The sequence below is a fragment of the Vulpes lagopus genome, chromosome 11 (assembly GCF_018345385.1).
Source record: "Vulpes lagopus strain Blue_001 chromosome 11, ASM1834538v1, whole genome shotgun sequence".
In the NCBI taxonomy this organism is placed as follows: domain Eukaryota; kingdom Metazoa; phylum Chordata; class Mammalia; order Carnivora; family Canidae; genus Vulpes; species Vulpes lagopus.
In genome coordinates this window covers 25,402,150-25,421,269 of record NC_054834.1, presented here as the reverse complement: position 1 = coordinate 25,421,269, position 19,120 = coordinate 25,402,150, and the positions used below count along the sequence as shown (strand labels likewise).

Sequence of the window (19,120 nt, the reverse complement as noted above, 5' to 3'; positions counted from 1 at the left end):
CCCGTACATTTGCAAAATATAGTATGTTAATACCACAAAGAGATGGAAAGAAAGAAAAAGGAAGGAAAAGGAAGGAAAAGTAAGGAAGGAAGGAAGAAGAAGAAAGAAAGAAAGAAAGAAAGGAAAGAAAGAAAGAAAGAAAGAAAGAAAGAAAGAAAGAAAGAAAGAAAAAAGAAAAAAGAAAGAAAAGAAGAAAAGAAAAGAAAAAAGAAAAGAAAGAAAAGGGAAAGGTCAAAGAATAAAAATTTTTTAGACGTCTCCAGCAGTGACCAGGAGATAATGGTCTTTGATTTTGTAAAAGGCTTCCATTTATTTCACATTGAAATATTTTTTTGGTGCAGAGAAATCAAATTTATTGGGTTATTGATTTCAAAATAAATAATGCTTAAGAATATCCAGCTGCCAATGACCTAATTCTCTGGGCATCACCTGGTGCTTTGATTGGTAGTTTTACCTTCTAGGAAAATAAACGCATCGCGTGGAAGCGCGTCATTCTGGCTTGAGCTGGTTTTGTTCCCGCCCTCACACAATATAGCGACCGCGTGTTTTATGAATAAGTGTCCAGTTACTTCTGGGTAAACTGATGACCTACAAGGCTGAAAGCCTGTGCTCCTCCATCGAAGTGCCAACATCTCTGTCCTTTCGGACGCCGCGCGGTGAAGGCCCACTAATGGCTCGCCGCCGTGCCGGACCGCCCGCCCGCCCGCCCGCCTGCCCGTGAGCCGTCCTGTCTTCTGCTGGAACGGCCCAGCGTCCTCCGGTCCGTGCGACGCCTGGGCCCCCGCCGTTTCCCGAGAAGCCCGCCGGTAGCAGAGGCCCCGGAGACCCGCTTGGCACCCAGGCTGCTGCTCCCTCCCCGGGAGACGCTGGTTAGGGACCTGCATGTGGTGTGTCGCACACGTTCCCGGAGGACGCAGAAGCTTGAGCTGGGGGACCGGCCTGGAGAACCGCGGCCTGGCTTCTTCCCCTTCTGCCACATCCAACAGAGTTAGCCAGTCCTCCCCGGGCTGGACGTCAGCGGAGCAGCCAGGCCATCACAAAGTGACCTCGGCCCCTCTGGTAAGCAGGTGCCTCGTCCGTCCCGACCTCACCTGGTCTCCCGAGCAGGCCCTTGCAGCAGCGTGGCCGCCCCGGACCTCCTCTGCCCGAAGGCCCTCCTTCCCTGCCGGCAGACGGCCACTCTTCTCCTTCCTAGTACTCGCTCCGAACTTCACTAAGTATTTATGAGGCTCTGGCCATATGTTTGTCGCCACACCGAGGGCCATGAAAAATACCAAGGCCGAAACCTGGCATGACGAACCTCAAAGCAGCAAGCACCTCATGAGTCCGTGTCCACCTTAGAAATTAAATTGTTTAAACAAGCAAAAAAAAAAAAAAATTCCGACCTGGTTTTTCCAGGAGTGGACATGGACACACGGGTCCCCACCGCGGCCCCTTTCCCGCTGCCCGTGCAGGGGCTGCTGCAGCTGCCGACGGAGGGCACCTGCTGCCACCTCAGCCTCCCGAAGGGCTCCCTGAGCGGGCACGAGCAAGCAAGGCCACAGGCGAGCCGTGCACCTTGCACTCCGGGCACTCCACAGCCCTTGACCTTTCCTCACTGCCGGCCACGTTTTCAGATGAGATGTTTCCACCGATAACACCCCGGCGATATGTATTTAGTGGCGACACGTTACCCACTCTTTTGAATCAAATAGATTGTTTTCAATCCTCAGAGGCCTATGCCTACGTGTTAAAATCTGTTTTCACTCGTGCTTAATTTTTAAATGATATTCCTTCATATTCTAGTGCAGATCTTAATGAAGTCACTCAAGTTATCCAAAACTAATAATCCCAGGGAATAAATGGAATTATTAATGATAAAGGAAGCTTTCAGGCAGGCCCAATTAAGTCAATTTTATGATTTTATTAACGCATGACAGAAGAGCCCATGTGAGCGCAATAAAGTTTAATGGAAACTCAGTCTGGTACTAAAAGCGGGCATCGTATGCCATGAAAGCATAAGTTATAAATAAATAGTCCTACAGAAAGTCTCTATTTCCTCAGAAATTAGGCAACATCTACTCATGATCAAATTTACGCCCTCAGCGCCTGTGGACAGCAGGGCGATGCCATATACTGTTTATACAGTCTGCATTTGAAAAATGAAGTTATTCTTTAATTAGTATTTCTAAGCCAAAGTTAACGGCTGCTTGAAAATGAGGCTCATTACAGGACTCTGTGAGCGGACTCGTAATAACTGACATGACCGCGCAGCTGTATAAACATATTTACCAGGACATTTTTCTTGTACCACAGGTGTGCATGCATTTTCCATTCTGAGCATTAGCGATATGTGTCTCAGACTAGCCGGCCTTAGTATGAACACCGAGAGGGAAAGATATTTCTTGACTTACTTTGACTTTTTGTAAAATGTTAACCCCACAGAACATTTCATGTGTCATAACACATCTTATTTTTGTATTTTATGCTCTGACTTATCCCTAGAAGCGCTTATGATAGCTGCTTAATTCCTTTTTTTATTTTTTTATTTTCCTTTTTTTATTTTAGATATATTAACAATAGAATTTTCATCTAAAAACTCAATAAAATCAGCCTCAAAAGAAGCAATCTGGTTTGCATTACCAGCAGACGTTACCTGCACCATGAGTATACTTCATGTTTTCCTAATGACGTAGTAAAATACAATTTTAAAAAGGTAAAATGCTCTAATAATATGACCAAATAACTGGGAATCATTTTATTAGGTAAAACACAAGTCCCCGAATAAGCTAAAAATTATCCTTTCTAAATTTAATATAAAATATCATATTAAGAGGAAAATTTTGGGAATGCATTTTTAAAAAGCTTTCCTGAACATCAAGAATGGTAACGTTAGGTGAGAAAAGTCTATGGATATTTTAGCATATTAATAGCATATTTGGCACCGTTCAGAATAAATGGCTTAGTAACGACTTATGATGATCACCTAAGAGCAGAGGTTTAGGAAGCTCCCACAAAACTAGATTTTCTATCTTACAATTCAGAAACTGCAACCTTTTAGTTTTGGAAAAAGAGATGAGAAAACGTCACATTGGCAGGTAATCAAAACTTCCATGTTTCAAGTGATTTCTTTCTTTCTTTTTCTTTAAGATTCACTTTTTTATTTTAGAGAGAGCGCATGTGTGAGTGGGGAAGGGCGGAGGGAAAGGGGATCTCAAGCAGACCCCACTGAGTGTGGAGCCCGATAGAGGACGTGGGGGTGGGGGGGTTGGGGAGGCCTCCGCCCTACAACCCTGAGATCATAGCCCCAGCAGAAACCAAGAGAGTTAGCCACCCAGGCGCCCCCAGTGATTTCCAAAGACGTCTAACCCTTTATGTAAAGGACACGAGAGTGTTTCTCAGCTGCCTACTAGCTCCGGCCTTCCTGATTGGAAGAAACAGACAGACTTTCCTTTTCCACAAAGGGACCTAAATTGTGGGGAGCACACGGCACCTATGCTAGGTCTTATTTGATCTGAGCACAGTGGAGGAGACAAGGATAATAAAAAAAGGTATTTAAGGGATCCCTGGGTGGCTCAGTGGTTTGGCGCCTGCCTTTGGGGCAGGGCGTGATCCTGGAGTCCCGGGATCCAGTCCCACGTCTGGCTCCCTGCATGGAGCCTGCTTCTCCCTCTGCCTGTGTCTCTGCCTCTCTCTCTCTCATGAATAAGTAAATAAAATCTTTTTTTAAAAAAATGTATTTAAGCACACACTTGAGGTTTCTTCACCTTGCCGTCTTGGGCTGAGGGAGTGCCCAATGCACGGCTTCTGACGCAAGGAGCGGCACTCTTCCCAGGCTCTATGCAAACACCCCGGAGCCTGGGCATGCCTGTGGCGTCTGATAAATGTTTAGTATACCTGGAAGGTAATGTCACATATCTCTGCTACCTCTGGTCCCTTCCAATTTTCCATAGTGCAATCCGGGGGGCACCACACCCACAATCTCTAAACGGCAATCACCAAGGCAGCTTAAGGGGCAGGAGTTTGCGTGGCTTTTTGTCCTCACTCGTCCTAGAGGCGAAGCACGGCAACCTGAGCAATCTGTCAGAGTAAAGCGCATGCTCCAAACCCGTCACAGTGTCGTTTAGTAGATATATTTAAACATACAGTATGACATTTTAATATTCACTTTTTTTTTTACAATTAATGCTTACTTAGATATACCAAAATAGTTGCCCATTTCTCTGCTCACATGGATTCTTGCCTCTCACACTTGCATCTGGGTTCAAGTTCCTTCTAGTTGACCCATAAGGTTCTATAGTTCTTTTGGCAAAAAGTCTATTGATAGTAAATATCCTCAGTGTCAGCACATCCCAAGATGTCTTCTTTCCACTTTTTCTCTTAAGTTATTTGCCCAGGGGATCCCTGGGTGGCTCAGCAGTTTGGCGCCTGCCTTTGGCCCAGGGCGCAATCCTGGAGACCCAGGATCGAGTCCCAGGTCAGGCTCCCAGCATGGAGCCTGCTTCTCCCTCCTCCTGTGTCTCTGCCTCTCTCTCTGTGTCTATCATGAATAAATAAATAAATCTTTTAAAAAAATTATTTGCCCAGCACTTGGAAGGTGTTACCTACCCACAGCCTTCTGGCACCTGCTGGTAAGTCTATTGTCAGTTTTTAGGAAGGAAACCTACCCTTGTCTTCAGTCACTGACAGCATTTCCTTTTAGATGATTATTTCACATCTGATCCCAAACCTCTGACAAATCCTCCCCATCCCCAGGCTGGGCCAACGACCTGGGTTTCCAGTTTCCTAGGGATGTTGGAGCAGCCGGCAGAACCATCACTGCCATGGGCCCATCAGCACCTGCAGGCAGGTTAGCTCTCTGAAACCTGCCGGTTTCCAGAGATAAGCTGTTCCCGCCCGTAAGGCTGACCCTGCACCTGTGCACTCCATTCCATTACCTCACAGGCTACTGTCCAACGCTTCTTGCAAAATCTTCCCTCTCTACTGGGTCACTCCCGTTGGTTCACAAATAACCTCTTATTTTTTTTCCGTTTAAAAAATAACAACAAGACAAACATAAGACCTCGCCTCCACCCACGCCCAGATTTCCAGACGAGCCCCTCACTTCAACCCCCGCTCATCACTCTGTTCTTATAATAATATTAGCTTTGATCACAAGTAAGATCATAGTTAACTTCAGTGGGATCACACTGGGATCACCTGGGATTGTGGTTCACTACCTCCATATTGATCTATCCCTAATTTGTCAGGTGAGTTATTATCCTGCGTTAAAAGTATGTTCTGGAAGGAACCACGATGTCTTTCAACAGATGAATGGATAAATGAATGGTGGTCCACGCAGACAATGGGACATTACTCAGAGCTAAAAAGAAATGACCCTTTCAAACCACATACAGACACCGAGGAAACTTAAATGCTTATCTCTCTAAGTGAAAGAAGCTGATCTGAAAAGCTACTTGCTGTATGATTCTAACTATAGGGCCTTTTGGAAAAGGAAAAACTATGGAGACAATAGAAAGATCCGTGGTTGCTGGGGGGCAAGGGGGAAGGAAGGGTGAGGAGGTGAAACTCTAGGGTTCGGGAGGGCAGTGATTCGATAATGACAGATGCACCTGCCCAAATCCCCAGAAGACACAACCCCAAGAATGAACCCTAATGTAGAAAACTGCGGCCTCTGAGTGATCCTGTGTCAGTGTAGGTCTGTCCACTCCAAGAAGTGGCGTCGGGGGGCACGCGGGAGGTCTTTCCACCTCCCTTTCCAACTTGCTATGAAACTATAACTGCTCTAGAAAAATAGTATTTTTTTTAAAGTCAGTCCTGGGTTATTTTGGTTATTGTTGTTTTCATTTAAAGCATAATTACAGGCAAATTCCAGTCTTTCAGATGACTCAGTGATATATCACCCGTCTGCAAACGTGGTGAAGGGTGCTGCTACTTTTCCACAATCTGATTCATTCCTTGGGTCTCCAGCACAAGAAAGAAAACAGAAGCCAAGAAAAACAACACATGAAGGTACAATGGAGTGAAAGCCACTCACCAATTAGATTTCTTATTTTGTGTCGTGTACTGACACAGTTGATCCAAATTCCCCATCCCGCGATGTCCCGTGGACGACCTAAGTACGGCTTCACATGACCAGTACCTTGATGAATCCTCATTTGCCCCCAGAGGAGCAAGCACCAGGACGGCCCTCATCTCATCAACGAGAAAACAAAGGTTTACCCAAACTGCAGAACGGACACTAAAAGCTGGCATCTGAGCCCAGAGCCCCCTCCTACCCACCGTCTGGTCAGTCCTAAGGACGCATGTTCGTAAGGCGACGTCCACTCTCCAACACCTGAGCCCCTTCGGGGTTTTAGGAACTAAACTACCTCAGTTTTACTTGCTTTAATTAATGTCACAAATTCACCTAATGATACAGCATATGTTGCACTCTTTTTTTTTTTTTTAGATTTATTTATTTATTTATTCTTGAGAAACAGAGAGAGAGGCAGAGACCCAGGCAGAAGGAGAAGCAGGCTCCCTGTGGGGAGCCCGATGTGGGACTCGATCCCGGGACCCCGGGGTCACAGCCTGAGCCAAAGGCAGACGCTCAAGCACGGAGCCACCAGGCGCCCCGAAAGTGAGTAACTTGTAAAACTGTTGTAGATATCCTCTTACCGTTAGAATCTAAGACTCTACTTTCTTGATTTCCTCCTTATAATCAACAGGTTGAAAACTCCAGGAGAGAGCACAAGGCTGTGGCAAGACTGTATGAAACACAATTCTTGTGAATTTTGGTTTTCTCGTGGCCTTATTGTACGAATCAGCTGAAAAAGTGAAAGATTGCATTCACGCCAAGTGCTGTTTCAAATAGAAGCTGCTCAAAAACGTACATGCAACTTTTTTCTTTTTTTTTTTTGCAACTTATTTTCTAAAAATATTTAAATCTTTTCCAAAAACATTTAAATCTTTCCTCAGAAGCATCAAAGATTAAAAGTCACAAAAGCTCAGCTAGCTCAGTATTAGTTATGTACTATAATAAACCGGATTAGGGACCAAGTCCCCCAACTGTTCGATTTAAACTAGTCCAAAATCCAAGCTCAAGTGTCAGGAGACGCAAGGGAAGGAAAGTCATGTGATGTTACTAGGTGATCTGGCCCGGGGGGAATCGCAGGACCCAGCACCCGTCACAAAGGGAAAAGGAGCCTCGTCTGCCAGCCCCAGGTGCCAGCCCCAGGCAGCTGTGCAGGAGCTCCTGAGAGATGCGCATTTGAAAATTAGCTTATGTTCCCCAAATGAATGAGAACATATAATGTTTAGGGAATAGAGGGGAAGGGAGAAGAACTGGGTAGGAAATATCAGAAAGGGAGACAGAACATGAAGACTCCTAACTCTGGGAAACGAACTAGGGGTGGTGGAAGGGGGTGACTGGGTGACGGGCACTGAGGGGGGCACTTGACGGAATGAGCACTGGGTGTTATTCTGTATGTTGGCAAATTGAACACCAATGAAAAATAAATTTATTATTTAAAAAAATGAAAATGGCTTATGGGGCGCTGGCTCTGCTCTGACTTCGGGGCCCCGAGGTGGAGCCCGGGTCAGGCTCTGCGCTCAGCGGGGCGTCGACTTGGGATTCTTGGTCTCCCTCTGCCCCTCCTCCCACTCGTGCTCTCTCTCTCTCTCTGTCAAATAAATAAATCTCAAAAACAAAAAAGGAAGGAAATGGCTTAGAGTATTAGGTACATTTTTAATCGGAAAAAAAATTATCATTAAACCAAAAATTCAGCAGGAAGCGTTTCAAGAGCTATAAACTACCTAATACTTTTCACTTGTTCTTCAACAGAATCACTTTTCCTCTTCAAAGACTATTCTATGCCGCATAAAAACCAACCCGATGCTTCAGTACTTGTGTCCCTCCCCCAGCTGCCGTGTGAGCTCAGTCTGTTAAAAATAATCCCACTTACCGCCTCTGGAAAAGAGAGATTTTGATACTGGCTTAACCTTTTATAATACATCGTCTAGTGCAGACTTTTTCCACCCAAAAGAGCGTTTACATCCCTGCAGTACAGTGTCTTCCATGTTCTATAACCGACCCCTGAGAAAGTGACCGCAGCTCTACAGATAAGACCATTTAGCAAGAAAGCTCATGTTTTAGCTCAAAGAACCCGGTTAGTGAGAATCGGATGCTAACGGGGCATGTGCAGGGCATCAAGCAGCTCGAGGGCACAGGTGCGGGACACGACGGAGGGAGAAGGTGCAGTCCTGGGACTCAGGGGGAGCCAGCGCTTTCCCTACAGTCAACCCAAGATGAACACGTGCACATTCCTACGGCAGGTGTCGTTCCACGGCGACACCACATACTTCAGCCTCTGGAAATACAGAACAGGTAACGAACCCGGCGCGCAGGTTACAGACGCGAGCCGCTCGACCGAAGTGAGGCTGCGGATGCTCAGGAGCTGCTCTCGGAGAGGATGGGGCAGGCGGCGTCACTTCTCAAGCACACATCGTGGGGCGCGGGATGGGACTACTCGGGACGGGCCACGGAGCGGCCCCCAGAGGGTTAACCCCCCCCCCCCCAATCACAGTGACTCCTCGCAAATTTAACTGGTCTAATGCTTTTTAACAAATATGGACAACTAGATGCTAACAGTATTTTAATTATTTAAAACACAACTTCAGGTTCTTATTTGTAAGCAGCTCTGTTGGTGGATAATTGACACACAACAAAGGTACAGCTCTTACGCCTCTAACCGAATGTGTTCTGACGACAGCGGACACGTCCCCGTGGCGCTGGAACCGGTACCTTGCTGCGAATTTTATTTTGTTGTTTAGATCTTATGGTTAAGCACACTCCACTGACTGAGCCAGCCACGTGCCCCTCACTGTGAATTTTATTTATTTTTTTTAAAAGATTTTTATTTATTTATTCATGAGAGACACAGAGAGAGGCAGAGACTGAGGCAGAGGGAGAAGCAGGCTCCATGCAGGGAGCCCGATGCAGGACTCGATCCCGGGACTCCAGGATCCCGCCCTGGGTGGAAGGCAGATGCTCCACCACTGGGCCACCCAGGCGTCCCCACTGTGAATTTTAGATAACTGAAGTGTCCTTTCAAGTTTGCAGATTTTGAAGACATTGTCTTATTATTGTAAAAGTTCATTAAACCTTCTAAATACAAGCTCTTTGTCAGGCATTATTTTACAAATATTTTTTTCCCCTTTACACTTTGCTTTTTCATTTTTTAAATAGATAATTTTGGAGGCCACAAATGTGTACAGTCTTGAAGTCCAATTGATCAGAACTTTTTTGTTTGTTTTAATCTCATGAATAGTGACTTTGTCCTAAGGAGTTGCTATGGCCTGGATGTTTGTTCGATCCTACTGTGAGGACGGTAGGAAAGGGCCTGTGGGAGGTGATGAGGTCACGTGGAAGAGGCCCTCGGGGACGGGATTAGTGCCCGGGGAGCCCCGCAGCCCCCTCCGCCACGTGCGGATGGCCTCCACCGACCTGCCGGCACCTGCACCTCAGGCTTCGGGCCTCCAGAGACGTGAGAGACTAAATCTGTGTTTCCTAAGCCACCCATGCCCGTGCTTTGTTGCAGAGGCCTGCACGGACAGAGACAGACATCACTGCCTACCCTAGGCACACAAAGGCCTCCTCTCCTTTGCTCTGTAAGTTTCGGTTTTCGGTTTTACGACATTTAGGTCTATGATCTATTTTTTAAAGACCTTGGTATTTGCCGTGAGACAGAGATCAAGGCCATTTCAGCCGTCCCGCAGGAGATCCAGCCAACCCAGTAGCACACGTGGAAAAGACTAATCTTTCTCCACAGAATGACGTTGGCACCTCTGCGGAAAACTCACTTGGTTATCCGTGTGGGTCTATTTCTGGACTCTTTGTTCTGTTCTGACTGTTCGTCTATCAATCATATTCTTCTAAAGAGATGAACTGCACATCATTTCCTCCATCCTGATATGAAGGCTCAGAACCACGCAACTGCTGCTGTGGATGGATTCCCGACATCCCCCCAACAAGGAATAGGAACAGGTTGAAAAGAATGGCCGAGTGTGTATTTCAGCATTCTTTAAAAATGATCACTGAAAAAAAAAAAAAAGATCGCCTGAGTGGTTCATCAACTAAGCATCTGACCCTTGGTTTCAGCCCAGGCTGTGATCTCGGGGTGGTGGCGTCGAGCCCCGTGTTGGGCTCCGTGCTTCATGGGGAGTCTGCGGGAGGTTCTCTCTCTGTCCCTCTGCTCCCCCCACGTGCACACACCTGCGGGATGCATGCACACTCTCTCTCTCAAATAAATAATAAATCTTTTTAAAGATCACTTATTTTTAAAACAATAAATATAAGCCAAAGTAACACTAAAATGGGTTAAACTAGTTTTCTAAGTGGACAGTTATTCAGTTAACTCCTTGAAATGAGTACGGAGGCAAAAAAGCACCGAGGGGGTTAGCTCCATAAAGGTGAGTAAGCCTTTTGCAATTCCCCCAAAATGCTTCCCCGGGCACTCAACTGGCCCTCGCGCCCACCCCTGGTCGGCTCTTCCTGACCAGAACCACCCACCCCGGCCGCCCTGCCCTGGCCAGCGGGCTTGCCCATCACAGTCAAGACGCAAGTTAATTTTTGTTTTATAAATCAGAGTATCTGTTACCTTGCAGTATTACCAATGCTGTTGTAAACTGCACCCCAAACGTCATTTTTTTAAATGAAAAACTGAAAACACACAAAACGGTGACAGTCTTAGTCTCTTTTTCACGACAAATGATTCAGACACAAACTTTTTTCATTTTGCACCAATGGTGTCATCTCCAAGTTGGACATTTGGGTGTATTTTCCTTCATTTAAACTCATTTCCTTTTTTGCTTTCTTAAAATCCAGGATAGTTGACATACGGTGTAATACTAGTTTCGAGTGTCCGGCCCAGTGATTCCACGCTGCTCATCACGACAGGTGCACCCCTTCCCGCCCGTCCCGCCCACCTCCCCCTTGTGACCATCACTGTGTTCTCTGGAGCTAAGAGTCTATTTCCTGATTTGTCTCTGTTTTGCCCTTTGTTCACTTGCTGTATTTCTTAAATTCCACGGCCATTTCCATTTTTAACAGAGAAATTTTGTCTGCTTGCCCCAATTTTGGTTTTGCCAATAGGTCAGGAACGCTTTGCTAATTCAGAGCATTAGAGCAGGATGGGGTCCGCTTTCTGCCGGGGCCCCCCCTCCCCCCTCCCCCCCCCCCCCCCCCCCCCCCCACTCCTGGCAGTGGCTCCTCAGGCATTCGGAACACTCGCAGCCGGGACCAGGTTCTGCGACCCGGCCACCACGAGCAAACACAGTCGGGCCGTGTGCGAACCCCCACGAGTGATCGGGCATGACGCGCAGCTGCAGGCGGCCGCGACGACCTGGCACTGCCTGGATCGCACAAAGTGCAGCGTGTGCATGGGCCTGTGACTGACCGAGGGCACGCACGCCCTGGGCGGCAGCCACAGGGGATCCCACTGCTCTCCCGCCCACTCTGCCCAGGGTCTGGGAATCCGCAACCTCTGCCTGGACTCGTAGGCCTTGCTCCCACGGGACAGTTACAATAGGGTCCCCACATCGCTGGCTTCTCCACCATCTGGGGTCTGGAGAAAAGGACAGAGGTTGTGCAGGGAAACACCGCTCTTGCGTCTCTTTGTCGCCAGCCCGTCCCAGTTCACGGGCCCCCTGCCTCTCGCCGTGCCACCTGCTACCACGCCTGGCGCAGCCTCCACACCAACGCTCGACCCGCTCCCCGGGATTTTACGCTCTCCTGTAACTGCGCCCCAGGTAAACGCGCTTCCTACGTATTCACGCCTGCTTTGCTTTCTACTCCTCGATGCGCAACAGCCGGGCTTCCATGCTCCCCTCCTACAGAGCCCGTCTTGGCCTCACGTCCCTCCCCCACTCTCTCCTCCTTGACTTCCATGCAGCACCCAACCCCACTCACCCGTCCTGAGGTCCCAAGACGCCTCGGACTCGGTTTTCCAAACAGGGCACCGTCCAGGCACTTCCTGCTGCAGGTGGCTCTTTCTGCCTTTTCGTGGGCTGCTTGCTCTGACTTCTTCCTGAAACACAGTCCCCTCAGGTTCTGAGTCCTAGCCCTCATGCCTGAGATCCTGTTCCCGAGCGACGTTAGGGAACTCTGACCCAGGACGTCCCGAACCCACGAGCTCCTCTGCAGCTGCCGCCGCAGCCTCTCTGCCTCCCGACAGACAAACTCCTGCTACTGGAGGCCAGCACCTGGAGACGGCGATCACGCTTTCCTGCAGGCCGTGCTCAGGGCTCCTGCGGCCTCTGCAGCCGTCCGACCCTTCCAAGGTCGTGGGGTCACCGCACTGCCCCGGCTCCCACGTCTATCCCCAAGTGGGCCACGCTGCACACGTTGTCTTCACTTCCTGAGAAAAAGGTTTTCCATCCTGTTGTCTTCACTTGGCCAATGGCTGGTGTTGGGACTTGCCCTGACCCCAGTCCCTTCACTGAAGTCCTAACCCCAGTGCCGCAGGATGGAGCCTCATTTGGAAACACGGTCAACAGAGTAATTTCTTGAGATGAACTCAGATGCCCGGTGTCCTGATGTAAAGAGGAAGGGTGGACACACACACACACATGCACGTGCACGCACGGGGAGAACACCCAAGTCAGGATGAAGGCTGAGACGGGGTGACATGTCCACAAGCCAGAAATGCTAAAGCCGGCCAGCAAACCACTAGAAGCTGGGAGAGAGGACGGAAGACATCCTCCTTGGAGACCTCGGAAGGGACACCTTGATCCAGGCTTCTATCGCCCTAACCGTCCAGTCCGGGGCACCGCATGTGACAGCGCTCAGAGACTGACACACCTAGTCATCACCCAAGTCTTAGCCCACATGTCACCTCCTCCAGGAAATCTTCCCTATTTTCCCCCAAAATGGACTCCTCCCCACCCACCCACCCACTCATATGGTCCCCTAGGACTGCACTTCTCCTTTGTGGCTTTAGCCCTGTTTATCTCTGTGACTGACCAGCGTTTGTCTCCTCCTCTCCCCGGTGACATAGATCTATCTGCGCCCACGGTGAGCGCTCCCGGATCTTGAAGCACTGATCCCTGCCTGAAATTAGCTTAATCACCAACGTACATACTTATTTATGGCTCACTTCTTCCTCCACGGAGCGTGACCCCCACCTGTAGGGCAGCGCCAGGGGCTGGCTGGCGCCTGGTGAACCAGCCCGGCAGCGAACACTAGGAGCAGGACCCGGGACCGCTGCCCGCTCCTGGCTCCATCACAGACAGTGGGGTCCGGAGAAAGCTCATGACATGTGTTAAACACAGGACTGAATGAGCCTATTTAATAAGGCAGGCAGTTCCCAGAATAACAGAAGTGTGGGGACTGCAAGCTTCTATATGTTAAAGGACATCTCTCTTTTAGTAACAATAATTATTGATCAGCTCACCTCTGCTTTCCATCTGATATTTAAAAAGGTTTCCCAACAAAAGGACTCCAGAGGCATAGCTCTCAGCTATGATGGATTTCAAAATGATTTAAATTCATGGACAGAAGACACAAAACTTTGGGATACTTTCTTCAGTAAGGTTTCTGCTCTGAAACAGCAAAATGGAGAAGGACAAGATGTCTTTTTCAAGATTGTCAGTAATGAAAAGTGTCTTCCTTAGACTACTACCTACTGCTGAGGAAACGTTAGCAACATTAAGAACTTTTTTTAAATATCGTATTTATATATTTAGAAAGTGAGCAGGGGGAGGGGCAGAGGGAGAGAGAAACAGGGAGCTCGATGGGGGCTCTGTCCCGTGACCCTGACATCACAACCTGAGCTGAAACCAAGGGTCAGATGCTTAACCGACTGAGCACCCAGGGCCGCACAACATCGAGAAATTTTTAAAAATTATTTTCACCCAGTATCCTAAGTTTCTAACAGAATAAGGATTTTCCTTTTTTCTGTTTCCTATGGCCTTGGCCCACAGCACATACATTTCATGTGGTTGTAATAGTATGTGGCTACGACTATGAGAAAAATGGTAAATCAATTCAAGCCATATTTGGAGAAAATGGTATCACACAAGCCGAGAGATAGTGTCCCAGGTTCTAGTGTTTGCATTGTTGTCTTTAATCAGAAAAATCTCTGGAAAGAGTTCCTTTTGCATAGGCATCTTCAGGAACTGCAGAAAAGCACTTACTGGGGGAAAACAGATCCCCTATCATTAATCAGTTCAGCAGACAAGGGAACTGGACACCAAACAGAACCCCGGCTCTCAAAGGATTAAACAGTAGTTTATTTAATACTAGCTTACTTGGATTTTGACATTTCTTCTTCCCTCATTCTTAAAGTAAAAATTCTTTTTTGTTGTTGTTGGGGTTTTTTTTGTTTTGTTTTTTTTAATAATGAATTTATTTTTTTTTTATTTTTTATTGGTGTTCAATTTACAGTAAAAATTCTTGACCTCAGAAAGGATCCTAACACTCTTTTCCAAAATACATCATAATCAGAAAAACATGACTCAAAGTATAAAATGCATTTTTAACAAGAGTTAGAATCTCAGAGAAAAACAAAGTATTTATCTAAAAGTTCTCAAGGTTAAAAACAAGTAAACAGCTAACTAAACTAACAAATCTCTTAAAAGTCTTTCCGACAACAATGAAAACCGACCAAAACACAGAACACGGCTCAAGATAAGGTTGTCACTAAAATAACATAAAAGGAAAATTTACAATGTTCAGAGTTCTGATAAAGGGTAGTAGCATTGTGTTTAGGAAGATTGGGGACATCTGTAGGAGAAAATAAGGATTTTTGGGAACACCGTCCGGTTTGCCTGTTGTCTTCAATGGACGGCAACAATAAGGACACCAAAATATCTTCCAAGAGTAGAACTTTTACCTCTTCTCATTAAATAAACTACCACAAAAATTTTTACCTTAAAAAACTCTTTCCTTCTTATGATTGGCTGGTCCAACATATGTAATAGCTTGAAACGTCACCCTGGAGAAGACGGTTTGCTCCACAGGTGTGCATGCTCCGTGGATGCTCCGTGGCATCCATGCCCGTGCAGCGGCCAGCTCTGCGTCATGCAGGAGGCTCAGCGTGATGGCCTCTGCGTCTGGGATCAGACTTTACCAGCAGCCTCTCTCTGTCCTGCACACACGTCACTGAGCAGAGTGTGGGCAAACCCCACGACAGCCACGCTGTGACCACCTCAGCTAAGTCCATAAAGTACACCATCTACCTGGAATGGTCCTAAATGAAGCAACTGGTATGAAATGCCAACTTGCTCCTAATTCAGGCAGACGCACTTTGCAAACCCACCCACAACCCACAACTTGGACTCCTCCAAGTTCCACACTCGTATTTCAAAGACCAAGCAGCCAACGACCCAGGGAGAGTCCCTATCAGATCCCAGCATCAGTGACTCAAACAACCAGATGATAAAGGTTCAGCAGTGACACTTCTCTGCTATTGTGACCCTTGAACCACACTCCCACCTGCAACGTTAGGGTAAAAGCTCTGTGTCCATTCTCAAAGACATCATTATTTTTTGTTGTTTTTTTTTAAGATTTTATTTATTTATTCATGAGAGACACAGAGAGAGAGAGAGAGGCAGAGACACAGGCAGACGGAGAAGCAGGCTCCATGCAGGGAGCCCGATGCGGGACTCGATCTCGGGACTCCAGGATCACGCCCTGTGCTGAAGCCCGCGCTAAACCGCTGAGCCACCCAGAGATCCCCGATAAAAATGCTTTAAAGACCAATGTGATATTTACCAGCAGTGACTTAGGTCAAGAAACTCTTGTGCCCGAAACTCTAAGTATTTTGACCCAGGAGGGTAAGAGTAATGGGACAAGAAAATACTCTGACAAGTTTCTTTTAATCCCAACTGGTCTCCTGGCTGTGATCAGAGTAGCCACTCAGAAGGATGACAAGTTGCAGAAAAATAAGGCTTGTAATTCAGGTATTCAAACAAGTATTTTAAAAACATGCCTGTCTTACCAAGCAAGGTTTTAGGCGTGAGAGGGTGACACAAGCCGGCTCTTGGTTCCCGATTTCCCATTAACCTGATGTCGGGGAGGAGAAACTTGATGACCACGTATCTCTGAACCGAACCTGCAGCTTCTGTGATGACTTTTTCCCACTTGAAACCCTTAATTCAACACATCTCAGCGCAGCCTCGGTGCTGACGCAGTGCTGTCCCTCGCTGTCCCTCGCCGTAGCCTGGTCCTCCTGAAAGGCACGCTAGTCCCCGGCGGGGCACATCCTGCCCAGCCGCCCGCGAGGCACCCTCTTAACCAGCCCTCTGCCTTTGGGGAAACTCGATTAGCTCTCCAAGCTCTTTAAGTAAACACGGTGCTTCAAATAACCCGTAGCCACGTTCAGCCGCCCTCTGGCAGAGGGTTTGCTTTCTAGGCTTTTCCAGGTCGCCCACTGGCCCCACGTGGCAAGACCACCTGAGTCACTGTGCTTTGAAGGAAGTGCCCGCAACAGCTTGGGCATCAGGGGACACGCAGCTTCCCCTGCCGTGGGGACCCGGGATGCACCGCGTCTACACAAGTTCAGCAACTTCACTGCTGCCCCCGCCAGCCGTGCGGTGCTCAGACGCCTCGAGGCCCGGGCAGTCCTCCTGGAGCATGAGCGCAGGCGACCCCACCGCGGAGAGCCACGCGCGTCTTCCTTCACTGTCCCTGTTCTCGGCCTTTGTCAGCGGAGGTCGAGGGCACACAGTAGGTGCTCAGCAAACACGTCCCGACCGCACAAGCCCCTGAGCCCGGCAGGCGCTGCCCCTGCCTCTGCAGTCCTGCAGCACCCATGGACCGGGCCCCCGGAGGGACGGCCTCACACACAGCGGGTGACACCCCAGCTGCGCCTCCCGAGCCGCCCGTGGCAGGGCCCTCCTCCCCACCACCGTGTCTGTGTGAGGGTCACACTGAGTGCATGAGATGCCATAAAATGCAGTATAGTTACTTCTCTAATACAAATTAGGAATCTTTCCATTGCAGAAAATATTACTGGGTATTTTTTTCAAAGATCTATTTGAGAGTGAGAATGAGTGAGCGAGTGAGCGAGCGACCGAGAGAGAGAGAGAGAGAGAGAGAGAGAGAATGGGCAGGAGGGCAAAGGGAGAGGGGACGCCAAGCAGACTCTGCCCTGAGCACGGATCCCGACTTGGCGCCCAATCTCATGGTCCTGAGGTCACAAACTGAGCCGGAATCAGGAGTCGGTTGCTTAACCAACCGAGCCACGCAGGCATCCCATGGATACATATATTTTTAAACAAAAGTCAACCAAGGGCCCGTATATTACAACAAAAAACAAGCTTATGAATTTTATATGATCATTTCAAGGTCTTGCATTAATAATAATGTAATTTCACCGTTCATTTGTCTTTCTACATAATGTTCACTAACAAGAGGTGAGAACAGATATGAATAATTTATAAGAGAAAAACTCAAAACTGAGTAAATTCTATCCATTTAGTGTATTTTTCAGTGAACTTGGAAGAGCCCGCCTTTACTGGACGCAGCAGGAAGTCAGAGGACCACAGAGCTTGACTTGGGGCTCAAACGGATGCCGCTGGGGAGGCTGAAACAGGGGAGAGGGGTCCCCTCTGCAGGAGACCTCAGGGAGCCTCGGCGACCCCTCCCTAGCCAAGGAACCAAGATGCTCCCAGGGCACCCGTGAGGTCGGAACTATGTGATGTCACCACATATCCCTCTGTCCCCCTCACCCACGAGTGTACCACAGACAGTGGAAAAGCAGACAGAAGAATCCAGGTGTCCTCTACCTGTAAATAGCATAAAACAATGCCACTATTCTCAGTCTTTACGTGGACTATAGCTATTTTTCATAAAATACTTATGTTAACATGCGATTGTTTTACTTTTTAATGAACTAATGAATATCTTAAAATTCTGTTTTAATTCCTTCTATGGTAAAGACCAACAGCTGTAACTCACATAAACGGGGTCCCCAACCAGTGGGAAGAGTGTACAGGGCTCTCCAGAGCAGGAGGCCTGAGAATTAGGGGGCCCCGAGTGGCTGGTGCTGCTACACTGCCAGGGTGGCTAATCCATCTATACCTACTGTCACATGCCTGTAATAATTATTTTTAAGGTCCTGGAACCCTCATTAATTGGGACTAGGACAATTACGTTTAGTTCGTGGAATACACTAATTGGCCACTTAAATTCCCTTAAGGTCCCTTACCCTGTGTTTGGGGGAGGAAAGGGATGTGCTGTTGCCACAGACATTTAGCTCCAAGTGAACGGCCCCAAATCCACCTGAGCTACATCAAGTGATCACAAAGAGTTTCTCAGTGTCGGATCTCCTGGAAACACCCTAAGGAGATCTTCTGTTAGTCTAACTGGCAAACCATTCACATCTGCCCTCAATATTTTTTTCAAAAGAAAGTCATTTTCCTAAAAAAAAAAAAATCATTTTTTTCTCCGCAGTAAAATCAAAACTTTTTTATATTCCACTCCTTGTACACCTGAGCACATAACCCCCGATTTACAATATGAATTACAGAAATGTACTTTTATACCAAAAAATAAGTTAAATTAAAAAACATAGAGATTAGAAATTTTAGCAGGACAATGTAAGCAATACAATGTGTTGCTTTATTTATTGATGGCTGAAAATCTATTCCACAAAAACATTTTTATTTATTATTTATATATTAATATAGTGAGAACAGTGTTTTTATACCTGTGTGTATGTATATACATACACATACTTTTTTCTTTTCTTTTCTTTTTAAACCTCTGGTCCTGCAGCACCTCGGTGGCTCAATCCCTTAAGCATGTGACTCTCGGTCTCACCACAGGTCTTGATCTCAGGGTTGTGAGTTCAAGCCCTGCCTTGGGCTCCATGCTGGGAATGGAGCCTACTTAAAAAACAAAACAAAATACCACTCTGGTCCTAATTTCAGTTTATTTAGGTACTTAGCTTTAGTAGCTGTCACAATCGGGAAGAAAAATCTTAAAGATAATATGGAGATCCAAATGTGAGAAGCACATCTTCAGCTGGAATACCAAATCATGGCACTTGTTTTTCAATTCTACCAATTAGTTGTTAGAGGTTTGTCTTCACGCACTGTTAATTTAAAATGTTGATCTGTTACAAGTTGAGACTTCAATAGCTAATAACCTCAAGGT

At 47.3% G+C, this 19,120-nt stretch overlaps 1 protein-coding gene across 17 annotated transcripts in view; it reads right to left on the bottom strand.

Moving 5' to 3' along the window:
• The window catches only part of DISP1 (dispatched RND transporter family member 1), a 157,944-nt gene that overhangs the window by 58,669 nt on the left and 80,155 nt on the right, over positions 1-19,120 (bottom strand). For 8 of the 17 annotated variants that reach the window (XM_041722642.1, XM_041722641.1, XM_041722648.1 and 5 more), the window contains one exon: positions 11,930-12,047. The exons of 8 other annotated variants lie outside the window; for them this stretch is intronic. In XM_041722642.1, the coding sequence (XP_041578576.1) occupies positions 11,930-12,047 (118 nt within the window). Of the gene's footprint in view, positions 1-11,929; positions 12,048-13,412; positions 13,457-19,120 lie in introns of those variants that run through there. One more of the 17 variants, XM_041722657.1, reaches the window with a different exon arrangement.